The 27,741-nt window shown below is 31.0% G+C and overlaps 1 protein-coding gene across 3 annotated transcripts; it reads left to right on the top strand.

The window, feature by feature from the left end:
* LOC111032689 (D-2-hydroxyglutarate dehydrogenase, mitochondrial-like) lies at positions 1–25,016 on the top strand. Of its 3 annotated transcripts, XR_002604329.1 has the most exons (9): positions 1–686; positions 6,887–7,084; positions 10,481–10,674; positions 14,583–14,751; positions 17,878–18,164; positions 18,434–18,605; positions 22,629–22,975; positions 24,327–24,536; positions 24,668–25,016. XR_002604329.1 is itself a non-coding variant. In XM_022313119.1 (7 exons), the coding sequence occupies exons 1-7, from the start codon at positions 425–427 to the stop codon at positions 22,898–22,900; spliced, it is 1,554 nt and encodes a 517-aa protein (XP_022168811.1). In that variant the 5' UTR covers positions 52–424; the 3' UTR covers positions 22,901–23,161. The 3 variants fall into 3 exon arrangements, 1 of the variants encoding a protein (XP_022168811.1); XR_002604328.1 differs by having other exon boundaries at positions 52–686; positions 24,327–25,016; XM_022313119.1 differs by lacking the exons at positions 24,327–24,536; positions 24,668–25,016 and having other exon boundaries at positions 52–686; positions 22,629–23,161.
* The last annotated feature ends 2,725 nt before the right edge of the window (positions 25,017–27,741 follow it).

The raw sequence follows: 27,741 nt of genomic DNA, 5'->3' as shown, positions 1-27,741 counted from the left end.
ATTGTTGTTATCTCTACACCGCAGGTTATCAGTGTAACAACAACAAGTAGGTATACACATATAGTATATACATCAACGACGGTTCGGCAGTGCATTGCAACGAATAGACGCCCACGGGTATATAATATTTACTTACTTACTCTTAGCCGATCCGCGGTATAATAATAAATACTATACTATACTAATAATAATAATATTTTCAACACGAATTGACTGTACGTTTTATTCGCCGTTGTCATCTATATCGTGATTTATTTGATTTATTCATCCAATACAACGTCCTTCCGGTTTAGTTTCGACACTGGTTCGTACACCATCACCTGACGCCGTGACAGTGCAGCGGTCACGCACCATCGTCAGCACCTATAATATATAGGTACCTTTATCGGCTATTGTCAATACACCGACACTTATCGTCATCATTATGTACTCGTCGAAACCCGTGACCTATGTCAGAAGGCTGCTTTTGCATCGGACAATTCAGTTCCGACGGAAGAAGTCGTCGGCTGGGGCAGCGGAATCGAACGCAAAGGTCGTAAACGACGTACGCCACGTCCGGGGCGAGTATAGCAGCGTGACCCACGTCGACGTCCTTCACTTCCGGTCGTTGCTGGGCGAACCAAACGTGCTGACCGGCGCCCAAAACGTCGGGCCGTACAACGTGGATTACATGAAACACGCGTCGGGTAAAGACTACAAATGCACTTTTTATAGTTATCATTATTGTGCATCAAAGTCATCGCTGTGACTTCCGGATACTTAGACATCGAGTTGAATACTGAATGCAAAAACAAAACCAAGTACGGTTTAAGGGGGGTAGAGAGGACACGGTTCCGGGGCCCATTGATTGTGGAAGCCAATCTTTATCGCCAAAATATATTTTTAATGAGTTAAAAAGTTTTCAAAAAATAAAATTAGGCCGGCATAGCTGATAGTCTTCATTATCTATGATTGTACCTAGGTGGTAATAATTGATATTAGGTGTTTTTGATGTATTCATGGGTACCATATAATTACAGTGTACAAAATTATATAATTATCTTATACAAGAGTAAAAATGTAGTGATACTAATTTTGTTTGAAGTTAAAGTTGAAAGAGGCCTACAAGTGTTTGGTGTCCCGTGCTCCATTTGATCCTAATCCATACTTGAACAAAACCCCTACGTACCCGCAGGACACTATAATTATTAATATATAGAATATACCCAAGAAATGACCAATGATTCGAATTGTGGAGAAGGATTCTTATAATGAGTTACATCCTTATACACATTTTGGCAATAATTTGAGTTTTTAATACTCACACGGAAGGTAGCACACCTGCACACCTGTGCACAAATTGTTTCTTTTCATTTTTGTCTTTTGATACAGATTGTGATACAGCTGATTATTTTCTTATCAATGTTATTCTCGTCGAGTTGAATGAAACTTCAAAATAGTCCATTTTAATGTCTTATCCGCGCAATCCGTTGTAATCGGACTTGGTAATAATAATAATTCGATAAGAAAGCGAAAAATTAATCTCCCGAGGTTGGGAAAAAAATCCTCACCAATTAAATTACCGTATCTATGCCCTATGGCAGTGGTTCTTAACCTTTTTCGAATGACGGAACACTTAACATTTTACAAGATTTTCGCGGAACACAACCGTAAAATAAAATAGTAGTACACACATTTTTAATTTTTTAATATATTAAACAATAAATGTATAGCATAAAATTGTTTGCATGCCATACATGTTAGTGTTAGTCACTAAAAAATAATAAAATAATAAAAAGAGTTAAAAAAAATTTAAAAATTTGAAATTGAATACTTTGTATGAGATATTTGTGCCTGATGATTTTTACAGATATTTTCAATATCTGGCCGTATGTACGATATTGCTACTCTCATTTCCTCTTCAATATTTGTCAGCCTTTCTCGTTTCTTTGTTTTGATATTCGTCAGTGTTGAAAATCCAAGCTCACATAAGTATGATGTTGAAAATTGTAATAATATTGAAATTGCTTTTTCAGAAATCTTTTTAAATTCGGTTTGAACTGAAATCCAAAATTCTTCTACTGTTCTTTCGGAAAATTTTATTTTTAGAGTTCGATCTGTTGTTAGCGTTATGAATTCTTCCTCTTCTTCTAACGTAAATTCATAACTTGACGTGTTGATGGTAGAAAATGGATCTCATCATTGAAAGTATCATCATTGACATTGCTTGTATTTGTACTTGCATTATCAGTACCAGAATCATGTTTCCGTTTAAGAAATTTGTCAATTTTGTCAAAAAAAAAACCGTGGGCAACGTACTAATACTAATGTATTTTATAACTTTTATTAGTGCAGAAAATAAAATTGTCAATATCTATACGTTTGTTATCGCAGTATGGTGGGGATTATCGTATAATATAATAATAATAATGTATATTAATATATTATATAGTATACTGACACATTATATTATTCGAAAGTTAACGATAACGTTTTTGTGTACAAAAATAAACCAACAAAACCTAAAATGATTCTATTTTGAAAGAATTTTTTTTTCACTGATTTTAAAATTTTTGCGGAACACTTATACGAAGTCCACGGAACACCTGTGTTCCGCGGAACACCGGTTAAGAACCACTGCCCTATGGGGATATATGCCGTTTTATATTTTTGTTTATACCATTGAATAATTTGATTTGTTTCCAAGCATGTGCTAAACAATTCACCCCTCCATGGGAAATAAATCGATGGTCGTTCAACATAAATGTTTAGTGTTGACTCTAGCTTTATAGTCACACTGTATTATAGTATTATTATACACCTAATGTAGACATGTAGTAGTGTAGATAATAATTAATAACGTTTTGGAGCGAGAAAAATACTCCGCCGTTTGCTGATTGTTTCCGACCGGTCAGAGTTCAAATAACTATCAACCATATAATAATACCTTCCTACATGGCTATTTATGTGCCTACACTCTCGTGGTCGTGCAGCAGCACGTACATGATACATATATGGTCTTTATTGATTTTCACCACAATCCATTTTTCTTTCAATATTCCGGCGCCGTAAATACGCACCATTTATCTTTGTGTTCTTCTTCTCATTGCCGGGTTTTCTCTCGCACCGTTTAATTTCAAATCCCGCTGCTGAATTATTGTTTTCGTCCCACAGATGTACATACTATAAATTCACGCTCTCGTTCTGCTACGTTTTATCTCATCGAAGTCGTTAATTTCATCTATAGTGCGACACATCTAATTTTACATCAGTTTATCAGTTATTTTTATTTTAGGACATGTGGTAGTACGGAAGCCGATAACAAAAATTGAACTTTCTACGGCAATAAAATGTTATTAATTTATTGTTTTTAACGGCGTTCATTTAGACCAATTATTTCAACATCATAAAATATTAATAACAAAAAATATTATTCGACGTAACGTTGTAAATAGTTATTAAATATCAAATTGTTAATATTGGTCCAAATTTGTAATTCATATAAATTTCTACCTAAATGATAATACATAGATAAACAATAATAATATTGTAAGTTATTAAAGTAAAATTAATAAATGTAAATGTGCCACATTATACTATTTCGATTAACTAAAATAGTTATCCAAGATTATATTTTTCGGTTTTTATGCGATGTATTAAACAAAATGAATTTTACTAACTTTGTATTTAAATTATTTCATTTATTATGTTGTTTAACTTGTATTTTTATTTTTTTTTAATTTTTTTATTTAACTTTTACTTAAGTTTTTTGAAAATTAAAAAAAATGCATAATCTTATTATATTTCGCGGTATTGAATCACTAGCAAGTACCAACTAAGGCCAAAAATTAAATACATCTATGATCCTAACATGTTATATTAATTATCTTTGAAAACATATTAAATATCAAAGAAATTTCAAAGAATGCCAAATCACGAAGAAAAATATTTAGTGTAATTAAATTTTTTAATTCACCACTATATAATGCAACGAACTTATAACGTAGTTTCTAAACACCGTAAACATTTATAAAAACATGCAAATCCTACAACTTCTGAGCACTAATTATTATAAATACACGCGTAGTGTCCATTAAAGTACACTTAGGTGACACAATATTTACACGGTCGACGGTCATTACATCAGTGTTATAATTTATATTATAAACAATAGAGGTGTTGATCACTTTAAAATTAAATAAATATATTTTTTTAATACGAACATGAATATTTAATAATTCCTGTGTTCAAACAAATCAATTACGGGTAGAGTCATGTAGTACACGCAGCACCTCATTATCATAATATACAAACGAAATTATTCCAATAATCCTATCGAAATAAAAACTTGGTGAAAGATTGTTAGTGTGGTGTACTTAATTATACGTGATGAAAAATCTCCCATTACGGCTGGTTTGCTGTTAATAATCGAGAGCAAAGTTAATAAAAATTATATGAAAATATAATACACGTGTGTATATATGAGTGTGTTCGGTGTGTGGGTGTGTGTTTTGTGTGTAATATGCATTAAGCTCCAATTAGTTTTATTGCAGGGCACGTAATGGGGTGGATTCGGAATTTCGAATTCGTAGGGTTGACGGAGGGTGAAACCCATCGAAAATCGGTTGAAAATAAAATTGAATTATTTTCACGCATAATGTGAAATAAAACGATGAACAAACTATTTACTCCTTGCATGTACAGTGTACACCCGTAATCGTATACCTATTCATGCAGCATGGGTCATGTAGTTTGCTCTATACTCTGCAGCTAACAGTCAGCTTATTTTTATGTATGGCTCACGAAGGATATTTACGTGGTACAAAATATACCCACAGATAGTTGAAATTGCCAATAAAGTTTTTGTCGAATGCCCGTAAAAATATAATATCGAGAGTTATTTTAGGAGGAGTAGTGCATGAATGCATGACTAAAGTCCTCACACAGAAAAATATATTCAGTTCCACTGTTGCGAGTTTATTGTCATTATAAGTTATCTTAAAGGTTTACATTTTTACTCAAATATATGAGTAATTTATTTTAACTCTAAACAAATCCGGAATCAATATATACGTATCCCCGTACTACACCCAACATGGCAATACGAATCTAAGAACCAACTATAGAGCACTTTTATCCAGAAAAAAAATAAATACCATTATGGTCGGAGACCCAACTCGGATGCAGCCTTTTCTTTTATAATATATGACTATATGACGGGATGACCCGATTCTCCGCCTATAACAGCCAACAAATTACGATCACGGCACAAAAGCCGGACAACGACGGCCGCGTTGAAATTGTATGGCTATAAAACGTCTGGAATTGAACTCACGCGCACAATATGCATACACATATATATATACACGACTATACGGCAAGACCAGATGGAGTGGGAGGCTGGGTGGCTAGATCCAGGGGCACATAGATTTTATAGGGCCTCGTTCTTTCTCATACCATACATTTTTGCGTGATGCTAAAATATATAAAGCACTAGGAGCTATGCGAACAAACCGTATATAGAGTGATTCACTAAGCATGCTCACACCAATTTTTTTCTTTAATAACGAGTTTATTCAAATTCGAATTTTTATAAATTTATGTATAATTCATATTTATATTTTCATCTTTCATGTATTCTTACATCCGTAGTTGTCTCCGTCTTACAAACGTACCAACCAGAGGCATTGCAAATTCTACGTTCACAATAATCTATTTTACTTTGTAATTTTTGAAATAAGAGTCAATTATTAAGGTCTAGAGTATTTTACTATTTTTAAACATTTTATTGAAATGTTGATTTTATAATATACAAAATATATATAGTTTTACATGTTCATAACTTGCTTCATAATTAAAATTTTAATTAAAGTCTCCGAGGTGTATGCTCTACATAATAATCTTAACTTTAAATACATCATAGATCAATTCTCTCTAATTTTAAAAATAACAGAATAAAATGAATTATTGAGATTTGATTTGCTATGTTGTACTTTTGTAAGACGTAGACGACGCTCACTGGAGTGGCCCACTCTTAAGGAACATATTTTCAATTTGTTAGATTTTTATACCATTTAAGGAGTGTATGGCAATACAAACCTTTTTTTTTAAAACGAGGTCAACCTCTTAAGTTGAAAATGTTAAATATAGATGATTTGTTTAAGAAAGTTGATGTGTCTAAATAAAATATCAAACGATTAGTTTCTGAGTTATTAAAATGTATACTGTAGGGCGTAGGCCTACTAATATATATAGTAGGTCCTAAAAATTTGTTTACAAAAATATAAAATATAAATATATACATAAAATATTATAGATCTAGCTCTAGTGTCCATTAAACTGGTGACATTTCTAAAAAATTAAAAAATTTTGTATAATAATTACCTACTAAAATGTTTATATCATCATAACCCACATGGTCCAAATCTTCAAAAGCCATTATCGTTTTAAACAAAATAGCTATAAACCTAAAACCAAACAAATATTTTATTTTTTCACTTCTTAATCATAGTATTTGCATAATATAGACTCGTGGACATAATAAACCATTCATGATCAAATAATAAAACAAAAATATCATCAACTCAAAATCTTTATGAATTCATTTTTACTTAATATGCTATTGTTAGCAGTAAACCTTACCGATGTTAAATTATAAATTACTGGTACTATATCCCTTAATTTCGCTAATGGCATACATTTTAAAGACAAAGTTGAGAAGGGCCAAGTACAATAGTGTCTTGCGTGTTGATGGATACAAAAGAAAATATTTTATTTATTTTTATGATTGTTTTCATTATTATTATATTAACTATATCGTCGTCGTTGTTGTTGTTGTTGTTGTTATTATTAATATTTTCATTATTGTTATTGTTATTGTATTTGATTGATGTGTGCGTGTGTACAGGCGATAGCGGGCTGGTGTTAAGACCGAAAACCGCAGAAGACGTGTCGGACATACTGAAGTACTGCAACGACAGGAGCATTGCGGTGTGCCCACAGGCTGGCAACACGAGCTTGTCGTGCGGTAGCGTGGCGCTATTCGACGAGGTGGTCTTATCCACGGAGCGGATGAACAAAATAATTAATTTCGATCCCGTGTCCGGTAAGTACGGCGTACGTAAGAGTAACAATTATTAAAATCATATCTTTTGCTGTACATATTATAATACACAATAAAATAAAATGTACAATATTATAATATGCTGTATAATTACAACACATAAATGAAAAACGCGATGCCGATTAGGAGGGTTCGAAACCCCTATTTTTGAATAACGTTTTCCGGAGAAAAAAATGTTATTGATGGGGACGGTGATGAGCACTCTGTATTGTATTCTTGCATGCGTGCGGTTCTCGGGCGCGGTCGGCGGCGCCAAAACTAGGTAGTAGTAATAGTGTAATACAGTATATTATAGCAGTTGTTGTGGTATATATTATGGTACACAGTATATCATACTATAAACCACTGGTATAGACCGCGTTGTGCATGCCAATCTTAAAACACGCTCCACAGTGTTGTATTTCTGAAGTGTATATGTAGAGATACCGTATTTACTTCACACAATATCATATTATAATATGTATAATATATACCTACCATTATAATATCATATTATAGGTATACCGTAACGCACATTATTCAGGGTAATATATTTTGTGCAGGAAAATATCAATAGTAGGTACTCCAATTTTATTGGCCTGTGAAATTTTCAATATTTTTACTGGCTCATTATGATTATGAATGGGACGAACTAGGTGGATATGAACCAATTTTTTCAGTCTTTCAGTCATGCAATTCATTTGTCCTGTAACAACAACGATGTGATCCTCCTCCTTCTTAATTTTAGACACCTGGGTCACAAATTAATAACTTTGCAATTTTTTTTTAAAAGCTAGTACCTACTTTACCATTTAAACCACTCATGTTTAAATGCATACAACTATTCTTACATATTGACCAGTGTAATTATATGCAAATCTACGGATTAGGGCGTTGTCTTTAAAAAAAAATACAAACCTATTATAAATAGTCTGGAAAAATTGTATTTAAAAAAAGTTTGTGCATAGTAAATGAGTTCAATTTTCAACCGTCACAAAACAAATAGACAAAGGAACATATTTTTTGATGGAAGAAAATTTATTTTTATACTGTATTTTGGCCCAATCTAGTGAACATTTTTAGTTTCATATATTATGACAGTGGCTTAAGGAATAATAACAGTTAACGTGTTTGGCGTTTGTCTATTAAATAGTTAAATCCATAAAAAAATATTTTATTTAAAATCATTAAAATATACTCACTGCATAATAATCGTGCCAAAAAAAAATATTTAGGTTAATTTTTAATGTTAACCACTGCAGTCATCTAACTTAACGTAAGTAGGATCTGCCTATTATTTTTCAAATTAACTGAAAAAGGCTATGTTATTAGTTATTTTAATGGACAAGGACAATTAATCTAGTTAAGCTATTAAGTTAATTAAAGAATTAACTAACTAGTTAATGCCCACCTTTGAGTATAATATATACCTATACATAATAATATGCATCATAGTATATGTTGTATAATATTTATTATAGCAGTAGAGCACATGGCGTGACGTGCGTGAAGTTGAAAATGCCTAGGGAGAATTGAAATGTTTTACTCATAATATGTCATAGTGGTGGCGTCAGCGGAAAATTGGTACCAATCATGTTCAAACAAAAAAAATGTTCTCATAAAATGTTGAATGCTATAAAAATTATACAAAATAGATAGAAAATGTCAATAAAATATGATACGTAAAACATTTATGAAGATTCAATTAATTTTTAGCTTAACGCAGATGCGCCTCTACATTATATATTATGCACACAATTTGCAAGTTTTCGATATCTTATAGATAACATAATGTTTGATTAGCTTATTGTTTAAGTGCATGTCTCTGCATACTATAAGGTGATTTGTATACGTAGATATATTTAATAACGGCCATATGTGAGTATACAGCAGTGCCAGTCTCTATAGTTCCTATACTATAAAAATAAACAATATATTAAAATATTATATACCTGCATACACATGCAACTCGAACAAGCTAAATAATAATAAATAATAATTATTATTATAATTTATGATATTTGATTATATACTATATACAGCTCGGCATGGGCATACAAATATACAATATGCTTGTACTATTGACAACTATTGTATATTATACAATATTTTTGTGCAATGTTTTAAAAAAATTTACGTAGGCAGTTTATTTTAGTCTAAAGGCTGAAGACATTTCAACCATTGGATGCAATTACGAATTAACTACGATTTATACAAGTGTGAATACGAAAATAAAATACATTGCTATTAAAAAGCTAGTGTTCCTTTCAATAAAGATTATTACTATATACACTGTTGAATGTCTTTTTAAGTCATAATTGTTATTAGATTCTACTGTATGTAGTATATAGGGAACGGTACAGACATAATAAACTTTGACAAACAAAACGAAGAACTGCATACATATAAATACTCGTAATAGTTAAATACTTGCATAACAAATACAATAAACAAACTATAGGCGCATAATAAAATGGCAATGCGTATTTCACGTTTATGTTGTCCACACGTAAGCGTTAAACATATATCATTTTGTGTAGTTTAAGTTGGTGGAAAAGTGAACACTCCGGACCCCGAATCATAGGCTATCTACCAAAATGAAATACTTAAGAGCATTTGAATTACAGAACTTGTCAATAGTACACTGCGAAGTCAAAATTAGTTATTACTACTATAACTTTACTCTATAATTAATAGAAACAAACGAGAATCTTCGTCACACCACACACCACTAAGTTTATACTCATTACTTACAACTAATATAATATGGCCTAAAGGTTTATTATATATATGACATTTATATGCAACCGAGGACAATATTTCTCACTGTACTCCTGTGCAACCTCTAAGCAAATTACCTAAACTTTTAGTTCTTTAAATTTTAGTTCTAACTAACTATAGAAGCTTTACGCTCGAGATATGATTTTTATATTGTACTGAAATTCTCAGAAAATATTCTGCGTCGGAATATTAAAATCTAAATTATTTTTTCTTTCGCAAATGTTGTTTTGTAATGACTTTAATTTAGTTGTAAGTAAGTAATTAATGTTCTCTGTTTTGAGAAAATTATTATTTACTTTTAAAAGTACCTATAACATTGTACTTTTACTATAACATTGAACGATTGTCATCGTGAACCCTTCTTTTTGATGCCAGCATACAATGTTTAATCATATAATAATACACAGCTGCAGGCCTGCAGTTATGACTTATGATTACCGAATATAATAACACAGTCAATACTCAACAGTGACAAAGAGTATGGGTACCTTTATTGTACACAGCTATAGTATACTATATTATATTACACTATACAATACACTTATACATGATATGTACACATCGCATTATTATACGCACAATATATAATAATATACAATTCACCGTACCGTTTTACAGGGGTGTTGGTTTGCGAGGCGGGATGCGTGCTCGAGTCGTTGATGAAGCACGTACATGGTCACGGATACATGATGCCGTTGGACTTGGGGTCAAAGGGCAGTTGTCAGATCGGCGGCAACGTGTCGACCAACGCCGGCGGCATACGCGTCATACGTTACGGCACGCTGCAGGGGTGCGTCTTGGGCCTAGAAGCCGTAAGTCGATAAATAGAAAAACAAAAGGGCGATAGGGTATAGCCGCGTAAATCGCCGCCATTGCAGTTTTGCGACAGGATCAAGCCATGGGGCTATATGCGTATGGCGCGTGTATATTATACGTCGTCCCCGATCGACGGTTCGTTAGGTCCTGTGCCCGATATGTGTGTGTGTTTTACTCACCACCCTCCCCCTCCCCGTCGGTATGCCGTACGGTTTTATTCGATTGATGGGATCATAATATATATGTATGTGAGAGCGTGTGCGACCCCCGAGAGGGTTTTGTGTGTGCATCCGACCGGAAAACCCTGTGGGGCTCGTGCACTTACACACGCCGCTGCGATATATTATGTATGTGTGTGTGTGTGTGTGTGTGTGTGTGTGTGTGTGTGTGTGTGTGTACTTATTACTTCGCCGCGTGCAGATATTATGTGTGCATAGGGATAACACCGGCGATGATGATGACAGTGTACATAATATAGTGTATACATATGCGATGACCGTGTGCCTGTGTGTGACCAAAAACTGCGACGATAGTTCCCTGCAGTAAATTTCTTTGCACGGACGCATGCGGTGGACCACTGCGACTGCAGCACTCCGTCGTTAGAATGCGAAAAAAATATGGAATGAAAAATAAACGTGACGACTACAATTATGATACCGTAACTGTTACTACTTACCTGTATGAAAATATTATAATTTATAAAACACGGGTATAACCGTAGAACACAATGTTAAATAATACATGTTCTATAGTATAACAATATTCAGTAATAATAATGATCGATTTACGTGCTGTACAATATATTTTATTAAAATACATGATGTAATATTGTGCACAGACTGCAGAACCGCTGAAAGTCGTTTTGCAAACAAACTGCCCACTCCGCGTCCGATGTGCGTACAACAACAAGTCTTTTTCACGGTCGATTTATCGTAATAAGTAATAACAATATAATATAATCGTTTTAATCCGACCGTCCATACCTACGTAAATGCAGTGGCCACGTACATTATCGATACGCACGCTATAAACCCGAATAGATACCGTCAATGTATATAAAATAATATGGTTTCGTAATCCGTTAAAAGATTATACCCATCAGCTTATTATAATATAATATATTATCATATTACCGTATTGAGAACCGATGAATGGTGGTCTCTGCCGTCGTTTTCTGCGACTGTCGTTTACAAATATCACACTCGTATACACTAGCTTATAATATTTTATAGAAGGCGGTGCAGGTCAGCCTTTGGAGGGGTTTACGTTGATAATTTTGTACGCCATTTAAATGAGTTTTAGTGTTTATTTTCTACATGTTTTCCGAGTTTTGGTTAACAAAACATTCACGTGCTTATTATTGCTATTATTATACGCCTAATGTATTCTAAAACCGAAACGGACAGAACTGAACTGCTTAAATAATAACGTTAGAAAATGTAAACACGCAAAACGAAAAATAATGTATATCATTAAAAGTTGAAACACAAAACGGAAAATTACTATACGTAGACATTACCTGTTTGTTTATTTAATACACTGCACCGCCGCGTCCATCGCTTTGGATAAGTGAGCGGGTGAGAAGGGCAGCCCCTTCGGCTTTGCATCGATATAGCTGATTACAATCATTTCGTTTTCGGGCCATAATATTATACATTTATACACTACGGGTCGACAGAAGTTAAATACACACCTACCTATATATAAATTTGTATTTATAAACCGCCATAGCTGTGTGTATTAGCATTTAACACTGACGAAGCCTCGCGAAACGCGATCACGTGACACGAAGGTTTCTATAGCACGGTAGTCCGCCTAATCGACGTGTAAAAAATAACTTAAAACAATAGTGGTTAGTGCCCTTTACGCCTAAATGAACGCGACGGATCGATGGAAATAATTACCGTGCATAGTGCCTACTATTTGGCGTAATATTAAAACCTAAAGGGCGCGTAATAAATTATTTTTCTAAATAATGACAACTACTACATGTTATTTTACAGGGAAGTCTCAGATTCCAAAGTATCCGTCAATCTTTGTTTGTATTCCCGACAGTGTAAACGTATTACACTATAATGCGGTATTGGCATATTTCAGCGGCTCTGTCAGTACTATGAATAGGTACTTACTACCCATACTTATGACGATATCATATGACTATGAGTATATGACTAATGTGCGGTTTTTGGCATTATACTACAAATACTAAATTATACATTTATACGTACGATTAGTACACTCACTCCGAGCAAGCTTTTACATCTCGTTTTTCTAAATTCGTTCGTTCTATTACGCTCCAATAAGACGTCGAAAAAAAAATCAAACAACACTCTCCTCACGCATGCAGTGCAAACAAAACACAAAACCGAATCATATCGAATACTTAATTTTCCTTGGCCAAAAATATCAAACCACAGGATTTACTACACACGAAGAGAGAATCTAAGTGTCCGGAATATCACACGAAAGTCTACATAGAGCACTTGAGTGTATATAATGAAGCCAGAATAAAATTCAATGTTTCCCCTATTCTTGAGTTGTCACTACTCACTAGACCCTTCATCCAACTTACTGATACTCTTCAAAAATGCTCAAATTTAAAATCTAATATATCCATTCCTTAATTTCAAGTGTTTTCCTTATAGGTAATGTATTTCAATACATCTAATCGTGGTGTTTTAATCCATCAAATACAATATATTTTGAAACAACCAATGGCCTGTGCCGTGTACAAAATGCCAACGGTTGTTGGTGGTTAAAATATAAGCCAACCTATAGGTACCTACTATAATTTACGGGAAACAGATGGTAATGTTTTTATTTTCCTCTCTCTAGGTTTTCCGTTGCGTCAAAAAACAAATAAAAAACAACGATGGAAAAACGCAACATAATAAACTGCACCGCGACGGCGGCGGTGGTGGCAAAATGAGTTTGAACGGTTGAAAACGCGGCTTTGGGGCCCTAAACTTTCCCTTAATTACGTGTGTTTTCATTGGCACCGAAATCGGAATTGGTATGCATAGTGCGTATACGGTTTCCACGGAATGCCACAGCCTCCTCTTTCCCTTCGCCCACTCACCCCGTCAGTTCCCAAACGACATCAGTTCCCTCTCAACCACCACTTTTGTAATTGCGTATGTCTGCCGCCGTCGCCGGTGATTTAGCAATCGGCCCGACGCTCAATTAAGTGGGTTCAGTTTTTTCTTTTAACTTCCCTTTTTCTTTTTTTTAATCAAATCAGTGTTTCATGTTGTTCTTTTCCTTTTTTTTTATCGCCCAGACATCCACCGAAACTCTCGAGGCTCACTATAATATACCCACGACGCCAACCCTCTTTTTATTTATTAAAGCCATTTATTTTTTTCCCCCTTTTATTTTTACCAAATTTTACTGGGAGGCTGTGAACGAGTTTTTTTTTTTAATTAGACGCAATCTCGTTTTTATATTATATAGTTATATATGTTGTACTGCATTATATTATGTACACCGTAATTATTATAGTAAAATATTAATATACTCTGAGGTGAGACGAACATTTTAAAATATTTATACTAGGTAGTAGGTGTACATGCGGGTAAATGAGTACGTTCGTAACACGTGTTGGGATCAACAAATATTTTATTATTGACGCCACTTATATAGTGACGGCTTAACAATGCCTTTATTATAATAATATGGTTTAGGTGATTACTATTTAATAATACGTGTTTCCCTGTAGTATAAATGTATAATTTATCGCTGTCATTATTGCTTTATACTGTTAATAATGATTATTATTTATTAGAATTTATTTATTTGTTCACTCAAACATCAATTGCGGTACTCATATTTTTACCAAATAATAATTAAATATTATTGTTACTTATTTAAAAAAAAACAAAATGATAATATTATTTAATTATAGGTCACCGCGAATGGTACAATTTTGGACTGTTTGAATACAATGCGAAAAGACAACACAGGATACCATTTGAAGCATTTATTCATTGGTTCAGAAGGCACGTTGGGCATTGTCACCAAAGTAGCGATATTGTGTCCAAATCTTCCGAAGCACGTAAACGTGGCATTTATTGGTAAGAAAACACTTATTTATATCTAATAACTTTATATTACTTTAGATCATCAATAATTGTCTGAAGTAAAACTGATGCATCACATAACACTAATAAAAAGAGGGGGAAGTAAATAACCACTTTGTTGTACATTAGAAGTCGAGTGTTTTGAGTGTATCGTTTTTGAGTAGAGACTGAAATAAAGGACGTGTCAAATTTAAATTCAATGATAAACCATTAGATACGATGAAAAAACGATGTTCAGCTTTTTGGTTATCCAGGTTACCTACAGAGAGTATAATTAGATCCCATTTTCTACCAGAAACCAACCCCAAAGTTGAAAATCGAAGCATTTTCACTGCCCCGAAGGGTGATGACAGACAGAAAACACACTTCATTGTAAAATCAATACAATCATCCCTCCATCCAGAATCTAAAATTTAATGAAAAAATATTTATTTATGGTAGATTACGGACAGCCACACTGTAAATAATTCTTCTTTAAAAATGTTGCATCTAATTTTGACTAGTTAAAGCAACAATTAATTTAATTAACAACGGAGTTTTAATCAAATGATTTTTTTTTTTAAATTTTTAGTGGCTAATTGCCATAACCCAAAGAATGTCATCAATTCATATGCATTTCCCTAAAATTAAACAATACTTATTCCACTTAACGCTTACTTAAGAAAAACAATTAATAAAAGCATTTGTGTACTTTATTCAAAATATGGTCGCAGAGATTATACGTGTGGCTGACTGCAATGCCACGATGATGGTCGGGTGGAAGATACTATGGTAGTTGGATAAGTGTGAATAGTGTTTACTTGTTATTTAAATTATGACTGGCAAATTAAAAGATGTGACACTGTTCTCACATTAAATTTAATATTTATTAATTTTGCGAAAAGTATCAAAGATTTATGAAAATGTACAAAATGAAATCATCTTTTTATTTTAAGTGAATATTATTTTTTAAATAAAGTTGGGGTTTTAAAAATATAATAAATTACATTTTGTCATTTTAATCATTATAGTCATAGGTAATATAAATTTGTTATTGTACATATGTTTTTTATCACTTCAGACATAATACTGGAAATAGAAAACGATGTATAATTTCATAGTTTATTATTATTATTATTATTATTTCATTTATCTATTAATAATATCGCACACCTTACGGATTGATCGCCGACGTTATTATTCTTGTTTGTTGTCAGTGGCAGAGGTGTGATGAAAAAAATATTGAACATTTTCAAACAAAAACAAACAGCCAAAGACCTACAGCTACCCAAAAATTGATTTTAATGTTCAATAAATTATTTTTTCATCAAAACAACATTGTTATATTTTTATATTTTCAATATTTATCACACACCAGCACAATTTAGATAATAATTTAGACTTGAGGCAATTGCCTAAAAAAACCTTCTTCAACACGTCACTAATGGGTGCCGGGTGGTGTACAATATTGAAGTAATTGAACATATTTACGATACGTATATCCGAATGGCAATCATCCCATTTGTAATTTTTTCGATAATATTACTTGTCATACGATTGAAAATGAGATAAAATTACTCGAAAGAGGATGTTAACAGTTTAATTTTTTTATTTTAATAAAATATGAATTGGGTTAAAATATTTCAATTAATATACTAATCTGTGTGTATAACTTTCAAAATCGAACAACTTAATAAGTTTAAATGATAAAATCAAATACCAACATTAATTGTACCTATAGTTATTAATATTTACTGTACAAATATAATAGTTTAATTATTTTACGTCGGTATCAAAAATTAAAATCACAGAATTTTTGTGGATTGATAAATTCATACTAAAAATTTATATCTGGGTACTATACTTGGATTATAATCATTTTAATTTGTAATAAGATGGAAATTCTGAAGCAACAGACAAATCTAGTAGACAAAAATGTAGTGTTTACATCGTACTTTTCTGGTTAACTAAACACCCATAGACCATAAGTCATAACTCATAAACATACTAACCATACTAAACAGTAATGTACTACACACAAACACAAGTTAAATAATAATACAGTTTAAAATCGTACTTGTAAGACTAATTGTAGAGGTAAGTCCGATAAGTTTTAAGTAGTAACAAACACCATGAGTTAAACCTTGCATAAGCAAATGCCAAATAATAATAAAAGCTTTGAAAATATTTTTTCGGTTAATATTTAAGTCCGTCGCGGAAGTCGGCTAACTTGTAGGTATACGCCTCCGGCTAAAATTGTGTATAATATATTATATTATATTATATATATATATATATAATAAACATACCGCGGTTGCTGGTCAAAAATACTCAAATTTAAAAACTAATTTAAATGTTTTTCCGTTAGGTAATGTATTTTAATACACATAATTCATGTATTGTAATCCATTAAGAGGACGGTATACCCGATATTAGGAAAAAAGTCCCCGGAAAAAAAGTCTCGGAAAAAAGTTCCCGGTGGAAAAGTCCCCAGTAAAATAGTCCCACGGAAAAAGTCCCCAGAAAAAAAGTCTCGACAAAATATAATATAGTATTATTTAAAAAATGTAAAAATGTATTTATTCAGATATAAAAGATCTCTTTCTTATATTTTGACCTATCTTCACTTATAAATTATTATAATAATAAGTAATACAAATTACCTTAAAATAACAAGTTTTTGTAGACTATTTGGTTTTATCGGGTGTAAACTGCTTCTTTGGTTACGAATACTTCTTTTTATTGAATCTTCGGATGGTAGTTCAATTAATATCTCTTTTCACCCGCATGTGTTTCCGTCTACAACTGCGTAACATATCAAATTTTATAATCAGCAAATTACATTTAGCTCCGTTATAGTTTTAAAATTAGAGTGAATTTATTGACCTCTTATGAAAATTAAAGGTAAAAGTATTATCTCGAGCATCTAATGGACTTTTTAATACATTTTAATTTTAAAGCGGGTTATGAGTATTTTAAAATTGTAAATTGTATTAAGTACTAAATTATACTGTCATCACTGTGCAAGTTGTACAGTCGTGTATCTTCTTTATGATTTCCAACCGGGAACGCATTTGCTATACATGTTTTCCCATTTTTGCATAATTTATCTTTAATTTGAAGTTATAATTTTTTATACAGGATTGGACAGTTACGATAAAGTGCTCAAATTGTTTTCCATTGCTCGTGCCGAGTTTGGAGAAACCTTATCGTCGTTTGAACTCCTGGACAAAACGGCTGTGACGTACGTGGAAAGCAAACTTCACCTCTCATGTCCGATCACCAATATCCATCCTTTCTATGTACTCATCGAACTCGCTTCCAGTCAACCGACTGTCGGCCAACACATGGAAAATGTCCTGGAAAAAGCTCTCGGTGACTCGGTGATCTCCGATGCCACAACGACCGATCAGATGTCCAGCATACACGTAACTATTTATTTTCTTACTTTTAGCCGTTTCACTGGATTCAGTATACATAGTATTTTATTCTCGTATACATAATTAGTATAACCTATAGATTATAAATTTGTAACTCATAATTACAAATACCGTTTATGTATGAGCTACAGACCGCTCGAATTGTATATGGACTTATTTACCTTATCCTGAATCTAAGATATATATATTATACTATTACAGTTCGGTTGTGATTAAATAAAAATGGCGTAATAACCAAAAACAATTTTATTTTTCAGAAAATATGGAAAGTTCGTGAGACAGTAATTGAAGCATTATTAAAGTTGGGCTACGTATACAGCTTCGATATATCGGTACCTCTGAGCCGATTTTATGAAATTGTTGAGCTAACCAGAGAAAAACTTAAGGACATAGCAGTTGTCAAAACCGTTTGTGGATTTGGTCACATAGGTAAGTTAAAAAATAAATAGATAGTAATTACTCGTATTGACGATACATTTTTATATATTAAAAGATTATTTGTTTTATTATTGGCTGAAGTCCATGTACAAGTCAATACAAGTGCAATAAACTGAAATCTAACCACAATGAGATAGAATTTCATAAAACACTATCATTAGGAACTTTAAATTGTAATGCATTTGATAGAACAATAAATAATATGATATTGATAAAAGATAATTCAAAAAAACATTAAACACTATTAGAGTGTTCATATATTGTTATATACTATATACCTTAGGTTATGTAGTATGTACATTAGTAGTAAATAGATATATTTTCATTTGGATAAAAATCGTGCATAACATAATTTATTGTACCTATATCTATTATTTACCATGCATTATTTAAAGCTTGTTTTACTATGCAATATTTATTTATGATACATTTTATATATTTTTCTCTTATATGATATTTCAATTTATTTCAACAAATTAAACATCTCCTTATTAAGCTATTACAAAGCTATTTTAATTTTAAGACATACCATTTCAATATTCCCACAATTTACAACTTAGTCAAAATATTAAAATATTAATATTTTCATGATAATAATTATTATTAAAGTCAACATTTATTATTTTAATTGTAGTTTAAACTTGTTGGTCAAATTTTTATTTAATGTTTATGAACTTTTCAAAACACTGGCTTAAAATCAAATGTAAAAGATGGAACTATATTGATGATGAAAATACTTAAAACTTATTTGTAGCTAAGCATTCAATTAATTAAATGAAAGTTGAATTCTATGTTAGGTACTATATATTCTTAGGGTATCTGTACATATATTTAATACTGAACGGTGGTTTGAAGGTAGGCTATGTGGCAGTTAGAATTTTTTTAATACATCAATTATTTTTTATCCGTATAATTCTCTTGAAATATAAGTAAAAAACTAAAATTCTGAAGCCGTCATCGAAGAATTTAATTGGATATAGATTTTTTGGATTATTTTTATTTTCGTTTTATTAGGTATTTATATATAAATATATAATATATATGTCTAGATTATTAAGGACGGACAAAACTATTAAATAATTGATAATAATTTATTTAATTCAACCGCATAAGAACAAATTGACAGCAGTCATAATTTATTCTTAGTGAAAATCAAGTTTTAAAGAATAAGTATACGATTTATACGAATAAATAGGTAGGTAGGTCGTAGACAAGATTTATAGATAATAAACATAGATAGTTATCTATAAACCTTGAGTCCTTGGTACTAGTTTATTCAAAATAATTTATTTATGTGTGATTCCTTAATAACATTTTTATATGCTCCTGATAATGGTGGACAATGTATGTGTGCACACTCGCAACTATGAATAATATTATAGGTTATTGTACTTATATTATTATCTATACAATAATACGAATTGCGATCTTCAACACATGAATTAATAATATTTATTTAATAAAAAATTCCAAGCAATAATAATGGAAAATAAAACAATATATATAGCTGGTATATTGACATAGATGTGTTTATTTATATTTTATACTATATTACCATTTACCATCATGTTAAACGTCATGGTTTTCAATGTTTATATAATACAACCACTGCGCAATCGGTCACAAAAAATTGACGTCAGCCATGACATTTTCCGGTTTTTGGTAAACAAATGGAACCGCACGTGGGTGATAAACCAACAGTGCGTGTAAGCTATACTGAAACTAGGTTAGTCATATATTTGACTTGGATCTTACGGTGGCAATTCTAAAACCCTGTACAACAATACCCGCCGAGTTTAAGCGAGCTTTCACGTCGTATGTACCTCCCCAACTCCACCCCATGCTGCTGCAGTAATACGGACAAATGTCAACGGGGTCGCCGACTGAATACCTGCAGATTAAACTTGTTTAATTTCATCCACCCAAACAACATAATATAGATATAATGAATTATAAGTCAACCGCACTATACGTACACCAGACTTTCCAGAGCGCGAATTACTTTCTGTTTGTTTTTTACTTAGAACAGAAGATTTTTGGGCTTGGGTAGTTGGGTGAACAACTGTTTAGACCCTGTAGTTTAAAAAAAAAGTAATAATAATAAACAAAGAATAATTCAGAGGAGCTCTGTACAGAGTTAAACAATTATTTGCCATAATAATAAATAATATTTATCTTAATAATCAATAATAATCGAGACTTAAAGTCAAAAAAATAAGATAGTCAGTCCGGGGTGCCATCGAACTTAAGTACCGTTGTAGCGTTATGTCATTCCATCCAAAAAGTACGATCCAGTACCTTACTGTATACATAACAGGATTACTCAACAAATTATATGATAGTAGGTTATTTAAAATCTACACTTTTTATTATATTTTCTTGGTTCAGCTTCGACTACTTAGATTATTGCTTACACAAAACTAAATATTAATGCTAGGTACATACTGTTAAATACTATGGTTCTCCTAGATTAAGTTGTACATATCAATATGTTTGAAGATGATTTTGTTGATGCTGTCTTCGATTGGTCTGAGGACTTCAAAGAGGTTGTCAGGCATTCCCAGACGTTTTCTAGTTTCGATATGGTTTGGATAGTACACAAGGAGGTACTTCACTGTAAAAGGTTTCCCACATGTTTGGCAGTGTTAGTTCTTTTCTGCGCTTAAGATGACCTTGGAACATCTTTGAGTAACCTATACGGCTTTACGTATAGTCTATTTATATATAATTACTTCATTTTTGCTGTTCAATGAGGTTGTATGTGGTAGTATTTTTGATTTCTAAGAGTTTATTATTTGGTATACATCGCCATTTGGATTACCATAAATTGGTAAAAATGGTACAATAGGTGTTGTAACAATCCAATGGATGTCAATAAGTGTGGAGTAGGTGAGAATATTTCCGTCATAGTGTTTTTTACTATTTCTCGAGCTACTTTGATAGCTTTCTCACTGACATAAATTCCACTATGGCCTGGTGTCCATACAAACCATATCTGTTTTTGTTAGCTTTTGCCATTATATTACTTGTTTTAATTGCTAGGGGGCTCGAGTGTAAGTTATACAAGATTGTAAGAGCGCTGAGCGAAGCTTTACAAATGTTGATACTTAATAGTAGGATCAGGCAATTGAATGGCTACTTGGACCCCTTCGAAAAGTGCAACGTATTCCGTTGTATACATGATACTTTTATTATTGTCTAACACTTTTTGAAATTTCGAAATTAAACTTGTACATAATCAACTTAGAAAATAAAAACTCACCAAATTAGAAATAGGAGATAATAAGTTTTAAGTTTTGAAAAAAGCTAAATTTTAATTTAATTTTAATAGGAAAATATTTATTTTTATATTTTATTATTATTAATATTTTATTTTTATCATATTTTTAAATTTTATTTCAAGACAAAATCAAGCCAATTGGCTATATGGTATATTGGTATCATGAAAATTTAAAATCATCTTAACATCAGTATAATTTTTTTGATACTTATACATAATCGGTATTGGAAATGGCTACTCATATGTGTATATATAATATATATATGAGTACATACTACATTATAGCCCGACCGCTACTAGCCATTTTTTCTCATCATGTACAGATTTAATATTAACTGTCTCCGTCAACGAGACAGAGGTGCGTAATTTAATATTCGTATCGACTTTTCAGTAATTATTTTCCAACCCGGCGTGACCGCGGTGTATTACAATGTATGTAATTTATTTATATCATACCTACATCTACATGACTATATTTTATACATCGTAATAACACGGTACCTACGCCCTCGGGCTGCGGTTACGCATACACTTACGTCCATCAGTGGTCAGTTACCTTTATACCTAACTTCAGAGAAAATCGGTACCTATTATAACAAAAAAATGCAGAAAGGGAATGTAAACAATATGTTTGTTGCAGGCCGATTAATCGTAAAAACGATTTTTCTACATTTTATCTTATAACACATAACACATTATTATACCTATTATTTATTGTGTGTGTCGCTTTACAGGCGACGGTAATTTGCATCTAAACGTTGTGACATCGCAGCGAGACGAAGAACTGGCTCGGATGATTGAGCCGTTCATTTACGGGTGGACGTCCAAGTACCGCGGAAGCGTCAGCGCCGAGCACGGCATCGGTTTGTCAAAAACGAAATATTTGGAGCACACTAAGAGTGGGCCGGCCGTCGACCTTATGCGGAGCCTGAAAAATACCATGGACCCAAAGTGTATATTGAACCCTTACAAAGTGATCCCGGCCGTGGCGACCGGCGATCAGTAATCCGGGATCGGAAAAAAACATAATATTTTTATATTTATAATATAACTTGTACGTCACACGTGGTAATAAACTTTGGTACGTACCTTTATACACGGCTATATAAGCACACACATATAAATATTTTATAATATTTTTACGGAATTCCATTTATATATGCGATGGAAAGGGTTTGTGCTGTGATGTGGTTAACTGCAGAAACAGTTTACCTACCCTCCTTGATATGCCCAAATCCCGTAGCTATTTAAATAAAATACAATTTCTGTGGATCGATATCATATTAACATATAATATAGATATATAATATATGTGCGTGTGAGTGTATTATTTGCTGAATGAACAGTCGTTATGCCACGCTATAGCAAAAAAGCATATTTTTTTATAAAAGGTGGTCTTTGAGAGAATGCGACAATAAAGATTGTCCAAAATATTATTTCATCATCTTAACACACCAAGTCACGTTGTTGTGAACACATCTTGTTAGCATATTACATTTAAATAAACACCTGTATATTTTTTATATCAATATATCAATACCTATAGTCATTGATTATATATAATATACATCTTATTAATTTTTTTCCATCAATAGTTTTTGTTTAAACTAATGGATATATTATATGAATCTGCAAATTTATCACAATATAAAGAACAATAAGCACAGTGATCTGAAATCTTAAATATTTGTACAATCTAACCTAGTATTTCAGTCTCTTCCTGCCATTTATTTTGTTTACTCAACTCTATTTTTCCATCGTGGATGTTAATACAATTAAATAAACGAAATAATTGATATGGAGGTTGAATAAAGTTTATAAGGCAATTCACTGTTTATGTCCTTCAGCTCTTGAATTTCGCAATTGTACAAAATAATTAAAAACAATGATATTGATTGTGAATTTGAGATTATACACTCATCTAAAAATATATATATATATATATAAAGTAATAGAAACTAAAACAAAAAGCTAAACATGTGTACATCAATTGCATTATTATAATCAATGTTACTATTTCAAATTTCTCTATGTCCAACACTCTGATTGTTATCTATATAAAAATGCTTAGGTGTCAAGAACATATTACATAGAACAGACACAATAACTAACGTTGATTCCGTGTCAAAGATAATTTTTTTTTTGTATTTTTTTGTTACTTAACAGGTATTTACATACAAATTATTATACTTTGTTTTTTTAACTTATTTTTCATCTGATCAATAAATATTAATTACACCATTATTTTAAGAAAATTAAGATATCTATTTAAATCAAAAACACCTTACTAACATGAGAACATTCATTATAATGTGTTAAATGTAATGCAATTATAGCATCACATTGATGATAATAAATACCCCGTATAGGTACTATAAAAAATATTATTTATAGAGAAATACCTAAGTAATAAAATTGTTTTAATTCTATAGGTACGTATAAAATGGATAGCAGTAATACGAGTGTGTACACGACACCCATATTCTTTTTATTTGATTTGTACAGTAAATTTTATCATTCTGTAAAATGCGATATAAATTGTTGGAGTTTCAAACAAAAATGTTGAACAAGAAAATAATTACACTACACATTTAGTGAACAAAACAAACAAGGATATTATAAGACGTAATGTTTCAAATAAAGTAAGAAATTTTATTTTATTTCATTTTTTAAAAATAAAATTATCTCTCTTTTGTGTTTGCTAAATACAATTCTTTGATTGTTTAAAGAAATAATCCAATAAATACACAATTTTCCTCGTTTTTTATTTCAGTTAAGATACGTTATTTATGACAGTTATAATGATGCTGACAGCCACTAGTTGATGGTTGAGTGTGCGAAATAAAACCAATAAAAAAATATTTAACGAGTTCACTTATTACTTCTCCGGTCACACAAAATTTGATAAGCTTAACGGCTCATTTAAATCGAATGGCCCAATCATAGGTCGTTGTTCAATGTTTAAGGAACTGTTCAATATTTGATGATCCGTTTAACTGTAATGGATATTTTTGGTTTCTGTAACGCGGCATTTATATTATACATTCTAAAAATACTTGAGCAAATTTCAAATCAAGAAAATTAATTTAAGTTATATGTAAATAAACTATTCACCATTAAAATAGCTGCTGCGTTCAATAAATATAAAACAAATACATAATTATACTAATTTCTTATATAAACTAATGGTCTCTAGTTATAATTCTATAACCAATAAACTAATTTAAACAAATATAGTATAGCCTATAAATAATAAATTGGTATTTCAAGCAGTTAAAAATAACTATCTTTATTTTTTAAATTACACGATTAGAAATAATTTCTCATATACCAAAACACACATATGTCATACTCAAACATAAAATACAATCGAGTTTAAAATGTTTAAATCAGATGAACAAAATATATATCGTAGTATCGTACACACTATACAGGATGATTCACCAAGTATGCTCACACCTTTTTATGTTCACACTTTTTTAATTGATAATGTTATTATTCAAAATCTGATTTTTGGAATTTTCAAATATACTTGAAGACCGTATTTTAACATTTTTGAGGTGTGAATTAGTTGTAGCAGAGATCCAACTATTGTTTTTCAAACGATAAGCATCCTTTTCTATTTACTATAAATGATTGAGTAGATAATTGTAATTAAAACGTTGAATTGTTGACGTATCAGAATCAAAATTCGTACAATTAATTTTTAGTTATTTAACTTTGCATACTAAGGGTAATAGGTCCATGATAACTGGTACCTGTGAAATCTATAAAAGATAACGAAAAATCTATGACTTATAAATTGTCAAACCTACTCAATAGTAATTTTAGTTATCTAAATATTTCAAAGTTTTCAATTAGATAATATATAAATGGTATTTAATCAATAGCTTTAATTTCTGAGTTTTAATATTTAAATTTTTTCTTACCTAAATTATTTCAGTATTTATATTCATTAATACTATATAATATTATACTTAACTGTTAATATTAATTTGAATGTATACCAACGTTATTCGCTGCTAATTTAACTATAAAGTGAATAGAAATAGAATTTAACTATTATTAATAAGTATAGGTATATTGTATACTACATCATATTTTACACTATTTATTGTGTACCACTATTTTTAAATTATGTAACATTCAGACATAAACTAATACATAAGTCATAAATACATTTATCTAATTTGCTTCTAACAATCATATTTTGTGACTGTTAACCCAAAATAAATATAAACAATTTTAACAAATATTTCAAAAGCTAAATCAATTGAAATGTTCGTGTTCTGTAGTTATGATTTATTGTAGCCTGTACATTTGCTTTTTACCTACGCTATGTTTTATTACATAATATTATACTCTTTTAAGTTGTATAACTGTAATAAATAATTTTAATTAATTATGTTAAGTATACAATTCTGTATAATTTATTTTGTGATAATATGAATTGAAATATGATAATTAAAATATAGTAGGTACATAAAAAAAGGCTGTGATAAACATTACAATTTATAAGTTATTGGCTTATTGTTATATTACAGTAATTTCCTTCGGGGTATAAATTTATTGCATTTTAGTCAAACTAGCTATTCAAAGCAAATATTAAATTTAGAAATATTTAACTAATAAAATATGATTCATACTATTCACTCATAATTTTGGCCAACTAGAATTTTTCTCCTGAATGCAGTGTAACTAAAAATACCCTTCTTTTTAATTATGAGATTACGAGTAGAGCGATGAATGTATTGGTTTTACAACGATGTAAATGTGTCTGAAGAAACTTTTTATATAGTAGTAGGGGGTGGATCAAAAGTAAAAATGTCAGAGTAATTTTAAAAATAATCGGGAAATACATCATAACACAATATCCATTTCAGTGACTCATTGTAATTATTTTGGAAGCAACCCGGCTTCCCTGGATTTTTTAATTTCAAAAATACAACGATTTCCATGTTGAAATAAAAAATAAATGTATACTTACTTCAGTTTACCTTGTGAATTAATCTGAAAATTATTTATCGAAATGTTTTTAACAGCTTTTATGATATTATATATTAAACTGAATACTGATTATTGTACCCTATCGAACAACAAGTAAACATTGTATTAACTATATATATTATTATACTCGTAGCACCTATAATAGGTATTTGGGTATTCCATGCGCTTTTATTCAACTATTGTGTAAATGAATAACCATTGTGTTTTAAACACACGCAAACGTTACAACTAATCAACTCAACTCGGTAATTTTCAATTTTGTTTACACCTATTATGTATGTACTATGTACCTATAGGTATGTATATTGTGTACATAAATGAATAATTACAAAATAAATTAACACGCTGTCTACAAATCCATTATCGAAAAATACAGGTACGCAATAAAACGTGTTTAAAGTTTAAAACGTATGTTATACTTTAAATACTACGTACTATACATACATGTGTATTTATATCATAATGTGCATTTTTAATGTGAATCTGTAAAACGTTAATTACCATAATTGGCATATAATTTATAACCCTGGTGATATTATACTGATTAGTGGTATGTATACTATATGGTCTATAAGTATAGACAGTGTACGTTTTTTTATTTCCACTAATACCATCGATTTTTCATAGAAACACTAATATAGTATTATTAGTAGCGTAATTTATAGTATGAAATAAAATTTTTCATTGAAAATCGCTACATAATTAAATAATTTATTCAATTTGTTATATTTTTTTTTTGGTTTCAAAACTATTAAACTATCACATAAATGTTATTTTTATATTTTTGTAAAATGTATACTAATCATCAAAATCGATTTTACCAAATCCCAAAGAACAAAG

The sequence above is a fragment of the Myzus persicae genome, unplaced genomic scaffold (genome assembly GCF_001856785.1).
Source record: "Myzus persicae strain clone G006 unplaced genomic scaffold, MPER_G0061.0, whole genome shotgun sequence".
NCBI classification, from domain to species: domain Eukaryota; kingdom Metazoa; phylum Arthropoda; class Insecta; order Hemiptera; family Aphididae; genus Myzus; species Myzus persicae.
This window is presented reverse-complemented; position numbering and strand designations above follow the sequence as displayed.